The sequence below is a fragment of the Pelodiscus sinensis genome, chromosome 8 (genome assembly GCF_049634645.1).
Source record: "Pelodiscus sinensis isolate JC-2024 chromosome 8, ASM4963464v1, whole genome shotgun sequence".
In the NCBI taxonomy this organism is placed as follows: domain Eukaryota; kingdom Metazoa; phylum Chordata; order Testudines; family Trionychidae; genus Pelodiscus; species Pelodiscus sinensis.
The window spans coordinates 2529903-2546666 of NC_134718.1; the positions used below are offsets into that span (position 1 = coordinate 2529903).

Consider the following 16764-nt stretch of genomic DNA (forward strand, 5'->3'; position numbering starts at 1 on the left):
TGTAAATTTGGGGCATAGAGTAAGCTAATAAAAATGGGGCATTTTTTATCCTGAATGTGCTACAGTGTCACTTTTTCTTTTTATGCCTGTCTTGTGACTGCTAGCTATGCCATTGTCAGAAATAATGTTTCAAACCTGATTTTTTAAAAGATTGCTCATGCAAGATTTTTGGAGATGTTCTTGGCTGGCATTTATCTGTTCAACAGTGTAGTGTGCATATGCGGTACTGTATGCTTCACTGTAAAAGAGCACATGAAATAGAGATGGTTCTAATCGAGCATAAATAGCTTTAATCCAGGGGTGGGCAAGATATGGGCTGTGAGTTGTATTGGCCTACCAAACCTTCTAATGCAGCCCATGGCCCGCCCTATTGTGATGCTCCAGCACGGAGCAGCTACATGCTGCTCAAAGCAGCTGGCTGCTCCAGGTGGCTCTCTGCAGCATACTCTGGGGAACAGGAGAGGCTTCAGGTGCTGCCCTCACCCCCAGGACAATCTCTCGGTTCCTATTGGCTAGAAACCAGCCAGTGGGAGCTCAGAGATTGTGCTGGGTGCGAGGACAGCACATGAAGCCTACTCCCCCCTCGGCGCATGATGCAAAGAGCCACATGGGGCACCCAGCGGCTTTGAGCAGTCTGGGATTGCAGGCAGGGAGCCTGCCTGATGGTTCTGCTGGGTTGCTGGCTGGGAGCCACCTAGGTAAGCACTTCCCTTCCTGACCCTCCCCCCGGCCAGAGTCCTCTCCTGCATCCATATGCCCTCCTGGATCCTGCACACCAATTGCCTTGCCCCAGGTCACAACCCCTTCCACCCAAACCCCACACCCTCTCCCGCATCCCTGTCCCCTACCCCAAATTCCCTTCTGCGCCCAACCTCCATCCCAAACCCCATATCTCCATAGAAAAATGTGACCCTTGGCCATTTAACAAAATCTTGGAGTGGTCCCCCATCAAATATTACTGCCTACCTCTGCTTTAATTTGTCCAGCGGCAGGCCCTTTTGGCTTCTTAGCGTTCCTTCATTAGTGCTAGGTACCTTCCATTAGGAGGTGTGGCTGTGTATGCGGGGAGCTGGGAGGACCTACTGCCTGTGATGATAAAAATAGACAAATTATGGCAATCTCTGGTCATTTTCTTAGAGTGGCTCTGTTTTCAAGTTACTGGTGCAGTGCCAAGTATTGTTGGTGTGTTCTTGTTCTGAGGATTAAATTGTTTCATCAGGATTTGCTATGGGTGTTAGTGTGGCATAAAGGGTATTTGCCCTGAACTTTGAGTAGTAGAAAGCAAGTCAAAATTCTTTCTTATGACAGTAAAGCAAAAACCGAGTGTTGAGTCTTGAGAGGGCAAGCTACACAGCATTAGAAAACTATAAAGGAAAATGGAATACAATTGAAAATTGAATGGAATAGGGAGAGACTGAAGCTGATGAACCCAACCTACCCTCTCTTCCCCTCTTTGGAAAATCTCTCAAAACAGCTTGTCCTGAAGGAAAGCTAAAACGAGACTCTATCGTTTTGGGCCCTATATACCTTTTTGATTGTGTGATTTAGGGCTCTACCTGCCTCATTAATTACTTCCTTTGTGTAACCTGTAGGATGAAGAACGTGATCCCCTGCTGCATAGTTTTAGTCTCTTGAAAGAAGTACTAAATAACATAACAGGTAAGTGCATTGTGCAGGTATGTATATCCAACAGAACATGTGTAAATATGGTATGGCTGTACCTGGGTGCAAACATAACATCTCATGTGTGGCACTTATCCAAGGATCAGATATTTAGTAATAGAAAAGCATTAACATGTACATCCTTTATAGACAATAGTAAATCAGTTCAGAAATTGGGAAAATGCCTTGTTCCTGGGAGTGTGTATACATGGTTATGACTAAGCACATACTATGTATGTGCTTATTCCAGTTACTCAAATATCTTGCCTATGTAATTAGACTTTCATCAATCTAAGGACTGTTGGTGTCTACCATACCTTCTTGTTCTGAGGTATGGTATTGCTTTTATAACTGTTTTTCTGTAGCTCTGGCTAATGAATCTCCAGTCCCTTGCAGTTAACTCATATCCGTATGTTCTAAGCTTTAGATCAACAGTTTACACTCTGACCATTTGTTTTTTATATAATGTATTGTGTTTATACAATACATGCGAGGGATGTCAAATATATTTCTGTGCAATCCATAGCCATTGTACCAGTGCTTCTGTAGTCACCCTGATGTGTGTCTCTCATCCAGTAGGTTTGTAATATTATATGAAGTCATGCACAAACATATGTATTCTTTCTGTCCGACCTGTGGTAAGTGTTTTGTTCCTGCACATAGTTCTGAGTGACAGGAAAATTCTGCTTGGAAAGGAGCCTCTCATTATTTGACTTCTTCCTCTTCCCATCTCTTAGGAATGTAGGTTTAGTCACCTGCTGCCTGTAATTAATGGCAAACAGACTGCAATTTCAATATAAATCTCCGGGGTTCAGGGATGAAACCCTGGTTAGCCTTGCACCAAAGGGAGGTCAGCAGCTGTGATAGATGTTCCTGCAATGATTACTAGAATTTAACTATTGTTCTTCCTTCTTTCTGGAAGTGAGCCTGCGGGGATTCATTTCCCTGAGCTTTGACAGGACAGGTCACTCTTACGTGGTCCATATAAACCATAGTCTGCTAGAACCTGACATGGAGTTCAAATGGGTCATTAGGCCAATAACTCTGTGCAACGTGAGCCCTGTTAACATCATTTTTTCTGGAGGAGAGTGTTTTTTCTGACTAGCTGTGTCAGGACAGTTGCCTTACTCCAAGGTAGTCATGTTGGCTTGAGCCTTTCCCTCTCAGATTTGCAGATCAGGTGTGCGTTAGGGATGTAAAAACCCATTACAATAGTTTAACCGGTTAACCGCTGCGAACGGGGAGAAGTTGCTTCCGTTTGCAGCAGGTGGGGGCCTGCTTTGGCCTGGCCTACTGTTTACTGGTGAATTGGTTAACCTCTTACATCCCTAGTGTGCATTCTATTAGATCTTACCAGATCCCACCATCTCATGGCTGCACATAACAGGGAAACAAGCTGTGCAGTATTAAGCAATGGCTGCTTCATTACTGACCTGTGCCTAGAGAACTTTCTTGGTCTTAAAAGGGAATCTGTTAATTTCCAGTCCAGCAATTTTAGGTAGGTACTTGCTGCCCAGTTAAATTTCTCAGCTATGTTTTTGCTCCAAGACATCATATCAGACCCTGAAGTCCTTGAGCAAGTTGGTTTAATGCTTTGGAGTCGTCTGTCATCACCTGAGTTGGATGATCATACACATTACCTTCAGGCCGTGGGAGGACTACTCCCTGCAATCCTTTTACGCCTACCATCAGAAAGGACAGGAATGTTCTGTTCCATTCCTTGGTTATAAGAAGTGGGCTCATATGTCTCCACTGCTGTGGCTCTCACTTGAGTGAGGCTGGGATTCTCTCTCAGCTGGGCCTCCTGAAGCTCTTTCCTGTCTGAGTGGGGTAAGAGTCATGATCAGAAACAGTGTGTCAAGCAGTAACAGCATTGAACCGGAGAGTCTTGATATTTTCATACCGTCACAATGGCTAGCTGTCAGGCCTTCGTGGGCATTTGGGCACTGCCCCCAGTAACTTCTCTGGAATGAATGCAGCCCAAACTACTGATTGCTCCTTGCAAAGAGGAAAAAGGTTCATGTGCTGAGAGAGCCAGGAGTTTCCTGTGAGCTCTGGGGAGAGAATGCAAACATGGCCTGTGCTCATTCTACCATGGGGGTGCCAGAAGAGTGCCTGTTTGTGCTTGGCTTTGAAGCGGGATCTCACTTGGATCACAAGGTGCTCCCTAAGCAAGCAGTTCAGCACCAGTGACTGCTCTGGCTTTGTTAATGTCATGGCCCAGTTTGTCTGAGCCTTGGGCATGTGATAGAATCCAAGCAGTGCTTTGTAACAGTGGTGGAGTCTGCTGGAGGACGTCCACTCCTATGCTAAGTCCAGCACCTTCTCAAGGCAGTGAGGCTAGAGCTTAGTTCTTGACCAGACTTTCCTTTCATGTCTCTTTCATTAGCTCATGGAAGCACATGGCTTTTATATTTAAATTTATTCAAGCTGTAATCTTTGACATTTGAGTTAGCTTTTAGTACAGTTTTGCATTTATAGTAATATATGTTATGTATTTTCTAAGTCCCCCAAGAATCCATTTTAATCTGTTCCGGATGCAAATTTCAGGCTGCCTTGTCCCATCTCCCTTCTTGCTCTCCCCCTTCCCTCCCCCCATGGAGCATGTTTGATCAGGTGTGGCAGGCATATCCACTGTCAAGCTGCGCCCTTTATATTAGTCAATATTATCCTTCCCTCCCTCCCACTCCCTTTGCTCTCCTCTGGGCTTTACCAGTTGGTTTATAATTTTGGAATTCTCATCGGAGTCTGTAATACAGTTTGTTCATTATTTAACCAAAACCTGTTTAATGAGCAGAGAGAGGCAATGTAAATGTTAGGCAAGTGGCAGTGGAGTACCTTTTGTTCTCCTCTGAGCTGGTGGGTATTTAACTCTGTCCTGACTGTAATGCTTAAACACCCTGGCGTGGGGTATAGAGATGTACCCCATTGCCTCCAGCAGCTCAAAACCTTCACTTCAAAGGGCTGCATTTCATGGGTAAGTGAACTGCGTCGCCATCGGAGTTACCAACAAGCATGACAGTCCCCCACTGCCTTGGGGGAACCCATCTGCTCATCTGACGGGCAGAGTTTCTGGTGAAGCCATGTCCAAGCGGACGAATGGGAGTATCTGTAGGAGAGTCTTGCTCATGGGGAAATATGGAGATGTAGAGCATGAGACCTCTTAAGTGTCTAAAGTTCGTGTAACTTCCCTAGCAGAGGCCTCTTGTACTCCTTGGACCTAAATGTTGTGACAGTGATTCCTGGATTCTGCAGCACTTTGATGCTGAAACTTAAATTGAAGCTGCCACAGAATGCAATGTTTTCAGTAATTTGAAAACGAATAGTACAATTAGTATAATAGACCTAGAGCACTTGCTTCCATTTAGCTTACTTCATGGTCTCACTCTTTCAGTCATTAGTTTTGGTGGTCAGTGTGCTGCAGATTTTTGTATGGTTGCACAGTTGGCAATTGGTAAGGGGTCTTGGCAATGGATAAGGGGTAATTGGGGCTTTTGGCTCAGGGGAAATAAGGGAGGCAATCTGAGATACGCTTATTAGCTGAATTTCTACTAAAATCGTCAATTAAATACTTTTTTTTGCTCGTATAAGCCATCGCCTAGGCACTGCAAACGTGAATGACGTCATGATCTTTTTCTGGCCACTGTCGGCAGACAGGATACTGGGCTAGATGGACTGTTGGCCTGACCCAGAATAGCCGTTCTTATGTTCTCATAAACTAGAGACAGTGCCTACATGAACCTGTGGTAAGGTGGATGCACAACAGGGTTGGAAAACCATCCTCAGTAGTTACCCCTTCAGCTCCATTGTGAACCAGTGGGATCCCACAGAGATCTCTCCTGGGTTCAATTATTTTTAATATCTTCAAAAATGATTTGGATGATGGCATAAAAAATATACTTGTAAAGTTTCTGGAGGATACCTGGTTGGGAAGAGTTGAAAGGGCTTTGGAGGATAGGTTTTAGAATTCAAAATGATTTTGCTAAACAGGAGAAATGGTCTCAAATAGGATGAAATTCAGTCTGGACAAATGCATGATAATTCATTCTGTTTTTTATTGAAGTTCTGAGATTCTCCAGAAAGTTACTGAACTTCCTTTCTTGACGTCAGGTCTCAGCTAAACCGTGAGCTCGGGTAATTTCTTGTGTTTATACAAATATCTGCAACATTAGTGCAGCTCAGTTAAGGAAAGGCGTAAAACGTGTTCTCTTCGAAGTAACCAAGGATGGTAAACACCATCTTGTTAGTCTTTAAAGTGCTACATTGTCCTGCATTTTGCTTCAACTACCCCAGACTAACACGGCTACATTTCTATCACTATGGGAACAATGGGTTGAGTCTGAGCAAGTGAGGATGTTCTAAAAGAAGACAAGATATTGGGCTAGAATGATGGACCTCTTTTGTCTGACCCAGTCTGGCTGTTCTTATGACCGCACTAAATAATGAAGGTAAGCAGACATTAAATAGCTGCTTAATCAGTAAGCATTGAACAACCTGAATGAACTCGGATTCTTACGGAAAAACTAGTATGAGATGGCAATGAAAGAATGCATATGCAGAAGCAGTCTTTAGTACTGGTGCTTGCTAGCTTTTGTATGTCTTTATTTTATAATTTTACCATTCTTTTAATGTAGTTTTCGGGATGTCATTTAAGAATGATGACGGTGGGTTAACAGTGTTTTCATTTGCCTTCCTATCTAATGGCTAATGCCTGGCAGGTAGTGGGAAGAGGGGGTGGTGTTGGACGCAATTGTTTCCTGCCCTCTAGTCCTGGGGGACCTTCAGGAGCTAGATGGACAAGCACTCCTGGCAGTTCCCGGGTAGACTTCCCACCGGATGGTGTTCTGTGACACCAAGCCTCTGTTACCACTTCAAGACTGGGCTCTGAAGAGCTGCCACATGTGCACAGCTCGCAGCTGACCCTCTCTTGTTCCACGGTTGTTGAGCAATTACTTTCCCACTTGTTGAGCACTCCTTTATTTTCTTCAGTTGCTGCTTCTGTGTGAAACGGGGCCATAAAGGAAATAGCCTCATGTGCATTAGAGGGAAATAAATTGTGGTGTGATTTGGTGGGAAGGCTGGGCTGGATGCGATGATGAAGTCAAAATTCCTGATGAGTCATCCATGGAGGGTTTGTTCCAGCTTTTTGTGTCCATGTTGTCTTTGTCCTGGTCACTGGAGTCTTGGGGGGGAAAGGACTGTAGGAAATTGCAAATTCCCTTGGAATCTGCTGTTCGGTGCTAAAAATCTTCTGGGAATAGAAGTGTTCATGAAATAGATCTGAATTCAGTCGGGGTTGTGGGCTACAGATCATTTTCCCTATTGTTTCCTCCTTCCTCTTTTCTTGCTGGCTATTCAGATGTTGCACATTGAAGCTTAGTGTTTCAGTGACAGTGAATGTGAGAGGAAACAATGCTTCTATCGGGTAACAAAAGGGAAGGACTTCCTGCTGGTGCAAATCAGCATTAGCAGACTAGGACGTAATTATGTAATATTAGGGGTGTGTGTAGACTAGAGGGTTTTGTCGACAAAAGTGGACTTTTATCAACAAAACTATACCTGCGTCTACACTACCACGGAGTGCTGTCGACAGAACGCGGCAGTTTTGTCAACGGCGGTAAACGTCATTCTACGAGGAATAACGCCTTTTGTCGACAATTCTGTCAACAAAAGGCACTATTGCATCCACACTGTGCTTTTTCAAAAGAGAGCATCTAGACTCTGTCGAAAAAGTGGCTTGCTTTGTCGACAGAACTGGCTGTAGTCTCTACGCTCTTTTTTGACAAAAGCCTATAGTCTAGACGTACCCTTACTGTACTGGCAAGAAGTCTTGGTTGGAACTCGGCCCCTAGTTGTGCTCAGCGTTGAACAAAGCACTTGTAAAGGCAGTCCCCTGCCCCACTGAGTTGATCATCTAGGCCTAGTGACATATGAAGGGTGGAAGGAGAAGGAAATGATCGAATTATGCAGCCTTTGTGCACCTTTGCAATTGTAAGTGGTTAACCCCTCAACCTTGCCATCATTGGTGGGATTTGAAGAAGACGTTAGTAGCCTAATGGGTCAGTTAAGGAAGAGCGCTCTGTGGGGAAGGGGAGGAGGGAAGAAAATGCAGAGATGGTAGGGGACACACTTACAAACGAGTAAGACCAGCGCCAGCAAGCTGGGTGGGCAGGGGAGCAGAAAGTTTACTGGATGTAAATCCCATTAATAGCCAGTTAGCTACTTTAACAAAGCTGGATGAGAAGCTGTTGGTTAGCCAATGTGGAGCTGGTTTGCACAGATTACTCTCTGTTAGGTGATGTTATCTTGTGTCTGTGCTGCCCAGGTGATATGTGGCGTCCTGAGAATTGCAGGGCAATTAGAGATCCTTTCTCTGTGCTTCAGAGTAAACAGGCCCTCCTCAGGTTTAGTTCTTAAGAGCAGTATTTTGGGCTTAGCTGCATGGTATTTCACATCTTGATGGGTATAATTTGTAGCTTGTGTATGCACAAGTAAACCCATGTTCAGTTGCAGCCTTGAGAGAGGCAACTGGATAAATATAATTTCCAGCAACCTTCGGGCCCAGGAAGATACAACCTAGATGGCTAGCAAACCTCTTTTGCAGTGACTCCATGTGATGTACGGAATGGCTCATGTGCTTTGTAAGGGGGAGGACTGATGTAGTGCAGTGTGATATGACTGTGGAAGAGCAGGACTGGGGGAATGCAGAGTGTGGGGAGTGAGAACTGAGTGTGGCTTTGAGGAGTGCACAGGTAATGCAATGAGTTAATTGAATAAGAAATAATTACACTTGAATTAGAGCCATGTAAATATCAGTGGGACAGTAGGTAAATACATTTCATTATGCAATCAAGGGGAACAAAATCTATTTCAGAAAGGGGGCCCTTTATCTACTTCTTGAGTTTTTTCAAACAGTCACAGCAGTTTCTTTAGAAAATAGCTCATATCCAATCACTGTTTTAGAAAAGTGAGCTGCCTCGGAAATTCATTTGGCCAACATGAGTGCCTAGCCATGTGTGTGGAGAGGCAAGTCACCCTCACTTCAAACCTCTCTTTGGCCTAAAGTTGTCACAGAATGTGTCCGAATATAGATTAGGGTTTGGGAGGTCCAGGTCCCCATCCTGCAGTTGCACCACTAAACCATAGTGTCAGCATGGCTAGGATATAGTCACAAAACAGTGCAGCTTTGTGCAGTGCAGCTGTAGGAACGCTCACGTGATCAGAAATACTTTGTAATAATCTTCATGGCACAGTGAACTTCCTAATACTGCTCATCTTTGATCCATTTTAACTTCACCTAGTTGGAATTTGTCATTAAAATGGCTTTTCTAGAACTCCTATTACTTGCAGGAAAGCCACTTTCATTGATGAGATCTGTAGCAAGGGGAAGCCTGGAGTTGTAAAACTAGATTCTGCCTTGCTTTGATTTAGGTGTAATGGTTAAAGAATGTAAGTGGCTATTTTAATAAAATACCTTGTGTTTACAAAGTGACGTTTTAATACACAGTTCGGGAATGGCCAGTGCAGTAGCTGTGGAATCCAGGGGTGTGGTTGCCTGTTTTACTGAGCTCTTATCCTTATCATGGCCTGTTCAAGGTTTGGAGTCCACTAGACCTGGGTATAACGTGGGGAGGAGCTTTTGTAGTAGACGGGAACAGAGGTGTGTTGCACAGCTGCCTGCAGTAGGACATGCAAGAGCTGTTTACATAAGAAGCTTCATTAACTGCACTTTGGAGTTTAGATGTTCTTCAGGGCTGGATTAGACAGTTTATAGTGGGCTATGATTATTTATCTCTGTGTAAGTACTGAAGTGGCCGCTGTGGCACCAAAGTAGGAGACATTGCTGGCTGATCGTCCATGTCAATCTGATATTTTTACATGACTCATTTAAGGGTAGTCTGTATTTCAGCTAATGTTTGTCTTATACGATGTATCTGGGATTTCCTGATCTGAGGGGCAAATATGATTTGGCTTTCGTGTCTACTAAATGTCGTGAGAGTTTTCTCTTCTGCACTCCCCTCACCTCAGCTACTCTTTAAAAATGCTTTTCCCTAGCTGAAGGGAATATCTGGCCGTACATTAAATTGCTGCTTCAGTTCTAAAATGGTCCGATTACTGATGCAAAGTGGAAACCAGGTTTGTGACTCCGATTCCAATGACGTTATCATTTTTAAGAATGCCCTTTAACACATTTGTTCAGGCATTTCCCACATTCAGGTATCTTCAGTGTCTCCTGGATTTAAATATCTGTCTGGTTGCACATTGTGGAATGACTTCCCCCCCCAAGTTAGTTTTTTTTTTTCTTCAGTAGAAGCTGATTGCATATTGTGAGGCAGAAGCGTCCTCTTACAGAACACCACTGCCCCCTGATCCAGACATCCTCCTGTTGACCTAGCCATTGATGCTGGTACACAAGTGGAGGAGTAAGCAAAATCTTACCGTGTTGGCTTCTGCTCCATTAGGAACACAGGAGAAAAAATATCAATGTTTGCTAAATGGAGAAGGAGCATCTCATCAGGGAAATAGATGTTGCCTGTTAGCCTCTGTGGATGTTGGAAACAGTGAAGAGGAACAAATTAAAAGGCACAGCTATTGTTTTGTTCATTCAAAGAGATACTTGAAAACTTGGGAAAGGGAAGAAAACATAATACAAAAAGCAAGTTTATTGACCATTACTTTATGTATTCTCTCTTGCTGCCAGTTTAGAAGGCTTCCCTTTGCATGAGTTCTCCCTCGTAGTCTGAGTTCTGCTGAGGGGTGCTTCAGAGATGTTTTCATGTTCAGTTTATGGCATCTTAGTTCTTCTCATGATTAAAAAAATCACAAAGATACTGAGTTACTACTTTTCTATGTCCTGCAAAAAAGGATGGAAGTAATCCCCTGCCTTAAACCTTGATCTTTGGAGGACAACTTGGCCCCACTCTTCAGTTGGTTCCATATTAACAGATCTCATATGATTTAAGCAGGATCCCATTAAAGTCCCTGTGGGAGAGGGGTCTTGCCTACACTTAAAGGGTTTGCCAGTATAGCTGTGCCAGTAGCACTATACTAATAACCCCTCCTAATAGAAATGCCACTTATTGCAGTAGAGTTTTCTTTTGCCAGTGTAGCTTATGTCCGTACACTGAACAGAATAAGCTACAGCTATGCTGATAAAAGGAGGGCTCTTTTTGCTAATAGCAAAAGCCACAGTGTAGACAGTTCTATCATAGCTATGTCAGGGAGGTATTTCCTCTCCCTCCCTCCAAACAGAACTGACACAGCATTGTCAGCAAAATTTAAATATAGACCAAGTCTCGGTCTTTACACTTGTGCTAGGATCAGCGTGTGCCATTCTCTGTGTAACTGTGGCCTTCGTGAAGGATATTATGAACACTGAGAAGTGAAAGTCAGTCCAAAAGAGCACCAGAATGTAGTCTTAACTCTGATCTGGTGGGTTTAAAGTCTTCTTTCAAGCCTCTGTGTCTGGAATAAAATTCAAGAGCCTTGTTTGACAAAATTGCTTGAATTTGAAGGTAGTTGCTGGGTACCCAAATTGCTAGAGTTAGGCAAAATCAACCTAGCTTCTGTTGCATCTGTGTTCATTAAAAGGAATCAGAAAACCATTAGAATTTCCAGCATTTTGTCTTCTCTCAGGATTTTCCATAGAGCTTTAAATAAGGTAGTTCATGTGGCTTTCTTTCACTCATCATCCATTTTTAGTAATCAGTCTGTACTTCCCAAGATAACCTGTGATTCTTCTTTTTTCTTTTTCTTGTCTATATTCATGAAATAAAGCGTAGCCATCTAAAGCTAGGTGTGCACTTCAAGTGTATATTGATATAGCTACATAATTTGCGAAAGTGAAAAATCCACCCCTCTTAGGGTTTCAGTTATACCGACTTAGCCCCCGTTGTAGACAGTGATGCGTCGACAGGAGGGCTTCTTATATCAGCCTAAGTACTGCCTTTAGCAGAGGTGGATTAACTCTGCTGGTGAGAGAAACTCTCCTATCAGCATAGTGGTGTTGTCTCTGAAGTGCTATGGCGGTACTGTGTTTTAAGTGAAGACCTGCCCTTAAATAAAAGTTTAGACAAATATGTGTATAAAATTGCTCCAAGGTCTCATCTTCACTGGGGTGTAATAGTGTAGTTGATTAACTGATTAACCGATAAGCAAAAGCTTATAGGCTAATGCTATAGACTATATGCTTCTCTTCCTGCCCCCCCCCGTCCCCCCCCAATCCTCCAGTAAATTTTTTTAGCAGGCCAGCCAGCAGTCCGGCTCAGTCCTGGCTTCTGCATTTAAAATGTGTTAGGAGCTGGTAGGCAGCCTGGCTCGCTTCCAGCTCACACTGGGCCCGGGAGCTCAGAGCCCCCTTGGACAGGGGCTGCTGCCACTCTACACTTCTTCCTCGGTATCAGAGGTAGCAGCATGGAGTGACAGACAGCCGGTCTGCAAAGGGAGCTGTTTTTTAAACGGGTTCCCCTCGTGGACCAGCTCCCACCTGCTACCCCTTGCTGCTGTCTCTGATTCAGAAGCAGCAGCATACAATGGCAGGGGCCTCCTCGGGAATGAGGCCGAAGTGCACTGGCTGCTGGCCCCACTCCTGGGGACTATAGAATAGTCGACTATCCGATAAGAATTCATGAGTTTAATCGACTATTCAATTAACCGATATTTAACATCCCTAATCTTCACTGCAGAGTTAAGTGTAGTTGTAACTCAAGTATTGCCCCTGACTAGAGTCTTGTCCACAAATAAACAGTTCACTTGCGGGGGTGCTTTCAGATTTTCAGTTGACTGGCCGTTCGCGAGGGTAAAGGTCACATCTCAAGTTATCACAACATGTCGGCTGCTAAAACAATTGCTCTGTGGAAGTTGAGTGTTAATTTGCAGTGTGGCTGCCCTCGCTTGAGCTCGACTATCTCGATATGAGTTTGTTCTGTGGTGAAGACATAGCATATATAATCGTATGGAAATATTTGAATAAAACCTTTTAACAATCTAGATTGGGGTAGATTGTTAGACACTATTAATTTGTGGGTCTCAGGCAACAGAACACAAAAGTGAAATAATGGAGAGAAACCACCATAAAATACTCTGGGATATTTATTGCTGGGATAGATTAGAAGCTGACCATCGTTGCTATACTATTAAAGGTGTAGTCAACTGAAATAATGATGTTCAGTACTATTAATATGTTATTAATAACCCATTAGAAATCTCCAAGTGAAATTTTTCACTCATCTGGCCCCAGTTTTACAAGGTATTTTTTGTGGGGGACGTCTGTCATATGGAATTTCACAGCCCACCCTTGTACTTGTGCACAGGCACTGGTGCGCACAGACTGCATGGGAAGGTCACTAGCTCTCACTCCAACAGAACAGCAGGTGACAATGCCAGCTGTTCAAATTGGGGTTAGATGCTTGAATCCGAGCAGCTGTATGAAACTATTAAATTATAATTTTCACCACTTTTCACTTGACCCTACTTTGCATCGGCCAGCATTTCTTACACAAACATGTTTCAGTGCCCCCACCCCAAGATACAGTCTCCCCCACATATCACCTCTCTGAGTCGCAACAAATCAGACATGTTCATAGGGTGCTATTGTGGGCCAAACCTAAAAGAGAACACCAGAAAACTTAAGAAGGCTTTAAGTAAAAGGGAGTAATTTCTTTAGCACAAATTTCTGTAAGCTATTTTGTGATTGAACCCTCGTGAATAACTTACAATCCAAAAATACTAAGTCTGTGATCCAGAAGTAATTTTAGTTTAAAGTGAAGGGCATTCTTTGTCATCAAGGACAGTTAAGAGGTGCTGTCTTCCTTAGTGTCCCCCACTTGAAATCAGATCGCAAACCAAGGCTTATTATACAAATGTGCTCTTAAGAGAAGGTTGCAATGATTTTTAACTCCACCTAAAAATTGGTGTGACCATGAGTTTTAATATTATTTACCCGCAGCTGATTTCAACTTTTACTTTTTATTTAAAAAGCTTAATTGTGAGCTGTAAAAACTCTCAGTTAAGCCTGTTAAATAAACCCTGGAAAGGTTGAAACTGCCTGTCTGCGCTGATTCCAGGGGAGGCGGGAGCTGAAGGAAGGAATAAAAAACTTCTCCTCTATCTTCTTTCTTCTACTTTCCCCTTGTATCACTTGGACCATATCTGCATGATGGGGCAAAATGGCATAACTGTAGCACCGTCACTATGCTGGCATCACCCCGCAGTGTAGACTCAGGTCTACAGTGACATCAGGGGTTTATCTATTGCTGTGGGAGCACCCCCTCCCTGAGTGGCAGTAGCTAAGTTGACAGAAGCATACTTCCGTTGACCTAGCTACCTCTACACTGGGATTTAGGTAGAGGTAAAAGCCTTAACTACAGTGCTTTTGGGGAAGGGGGGAAAAGACTGGAAAAGACGACTCTTAGATCTTCTGGCCTTGCCCCCTGTAAGATTTCAAGGTGATTTCTCTCTGCTAATAAGGTCCATAGATAGAAATCCGAACATCTTCTGCAATTAGAAAAATGCAAAGAAAAAAATTGTTCAGTGTCTAGAGGCCCAGTGGGGCACGGCGCTGTGCAGAGTTTGTGCATAAGCATGTTTTAAAATAAAAGACCCGGAGGCTGACGTGATACTGTAAGATTTTTAGTAGTGGGGGTGCTGAATGTTCCCTGTCCACCTCTCCCTCCACCCCCCGACCGGAGGCTGGGAGCAGCGCTCTGTCTCTGGGATGGGGGTACCTGGCCAGAGGTAAAGGAGGGAGGTGACAGCTGGGAGTGGGCATGGGGCCAGGAGTGGAGCCCAGGCAGGGCTCAGCAGCCGGGAGCCTACATGCAGGGGCCAAGAGCAGAGCCCTGACGATGGAGCTGGGTGCAGAGCCCTAGAAGCAGAGACCAGGCATAGAGCGCTGAGCCAGCAGCCAGTTGTTGGGTTGGGGCCCCAGAGCGGGGCCCGAAGCGTGAGGCTAGGAGCAGACTCCTGGGAGTGGGCAACGGGGCCAAGTGTGGAGCCAGCAGCTGGCACTCGAGGGGAGTGGCTGACAGCGTCATGTGAGTGGCGGGCCAGGAGCACCCTCAGCTTTTGTGTGTGGAGCCAGTGGCTGGGGAGCAAGGCATGGGATGAGTGGGCCTGCACAAAGTCTGGGGAGCTGTAGAACCCCCCATACTGGTACTTCCTGCGCTTCGAGGTGGAGCAGTTCTTTGAATGGGGCTGAATAGCAGGGCTCTTGTTGGTTTGTGGGAATAAGCCAAGAACCCTGCTATTGTACACACCTGTTTCCTGGCGGAGACCAGGGCAAGCTGCCTATAATGAAGTGATGCCTAGGAGGGGCAGAATGGGAACAGGGGTGGGGCATACATGCAGGCAGGTGCCTCTGCTCTCATTATATCCCACCCAGGAACCTATAGGTGGGGGTGGGGTGGGGGAGAATAGGATTTTTAAAAAAAAAGGAAAGATCCCTGGCTCAGAGAAAATTCAAGGGAAATGCAGGAAAATCATCAGGATTATCATGCTCAGTATGTGTAACTTCAGCCAGCTAAAGTCTAGGATCCTTCTGTTTCATCTGGTCCATGCACTACTGCAGTGTTTCTTAAACTTTTTAAGACCAAGAAACACCAAACAATATTTTTTATTTTTTATTAGGAACACCAAGGATGATTTGTCGAGCAAAAAAAAAAAAAAAAAAAGTTGGGGGAAAGTAATTGAGGGGGGGGAAAAAAGCAGCCGTTTTGAACTCTGTTGTTCTTCGTGGCACACCTCCGACTGCCTCGAGGCACGCCGGTGTTCCCCAGAACACAGTTTAATAAACACTGCACTAGTGTGACACGTACCCAATACATTTTTCTGTGCCATTTGGAGTTGGTCCATTCTTGACAAAATAACCCAGTAGCCTCCTTGATTAGCATCCAGCCCTCATGTTTCAGGAAGCTGAGAGTTGCTTTCAGGAGAACTAATATTACTGGGTTGGAGCAGCAGATATTTTTAACTTCATACTTCAGATTTTTCACTGTTCAGGTGTCCCCTTCAGCCACCAAGAAAGCAGTTGAAATAAACAGCTGTGCCAAATGAAGTACCTCTTGTTCCACAACTGCTTCCAAAATAAACGGGGACTAATGCTTTACACATTTTGTGGTCTTGTACTCCAAAGGCAAGCAACAGCAGCAGCACGGATTAACATATCGTGATTTCTAGGAGCTGTTGAGATTCCTCTGTGCTCAGGCTGATTGACAGGGGCATGTGGCTGGAGTGCAGCTGGAAGTATATAACTGGCAAGTTTTGGTTGGGTAAATATAGCAGGAGTGGATGTCAGAGCAGGAGACAGATTGTTCTGGGAAAGGAAGTGTCTGTCTTTTATTTAAATAACAATTTCCTACATTTCTGGGACCCCTCTCAGTACAGAGAGGAGGTGTCAGAGGCTGGCGCACATGCCATGTTCTAAGGTGTCACTGTTTGTTCATGTGATTGGTGTTGGTGTAGTGGAAACAATAACAGCTGTTTCATTGTGGTACAAATAAGTTGCAGAGAATTGGTATTGATCAACTCCAGATGGTTTAGTTAGCTCTGATGGTCGTTTCAGTCTGGTTTGAGTGTCTTTGGAAGAGGGGAAAAGCAGTCTTTACTTGGAGAATCGTTAGGGGTGGGAGGGGAGTGCTGGCAATATTGTTGCAAAGCTGACTTAGGAAATGCCAAGTGGAAAGACCTTAGGATGCAATTGGAATAAGTGTGCTAGAGAATTGATGGGGGTGGGAGGAAGTTGGGAGCGAGAAGAAAATTGGCCTGTGCCCAGTGTATCCTTGAGTTCCCTGGAGTAAAACATCACCAGAGTGCGAGCTGGTGTCGCTGCATCCCTCAGTCTTGATTAGGGGAATCACTGAGTTTTACTTCAAGCTACTGCGATCAAAGGTTTGGAAATGCTTGGGAGTCTCACTATTGCCATGTTTCTTAAAGCTTCACTTCCTGGAATCCTGAGAATACATGAGAATCTCAACTTTGTTTTTAAAACAAAAACCTTTTGGTTGAAAGTGTGATCCAAATGCACCTGACAGATTAAATCAGAAAGTAAATAAAATTAAATCAAAATAAAAATTCTCAACTTGGAAAAAAAAATCTGATGCTTAA

The 16764-nt window shown here is 44.2% G+C and overlaps 1 protein-coding gene across 10 annotated transcripts in view; it reads left to right on the forward strand.

Annotated features, from left to right (window-relative positions):
* The window catches only part of GBF1 (golgi brefeldin A resistant guanine nucleotide exchange factor 1), a 125001-nt gene that overhangs the window by 3425 nt on the left and 104812 nt on the right, over positions 1–16764 (forward strand). For all 10 annotated transcript variants that reach the window (XM_075934532.1, XM_075934534.1, XM_075934536.1 and 7 more), the window contains exon 3: positions 1593–1659. In XM_075934532.1, the coding sequence (XP_075790647.1) occupies positions 1593–1659 (67 nt within the window). The remainder of the gene's footprint in view (positions 1–1592; positions 1660–16764) is intronic.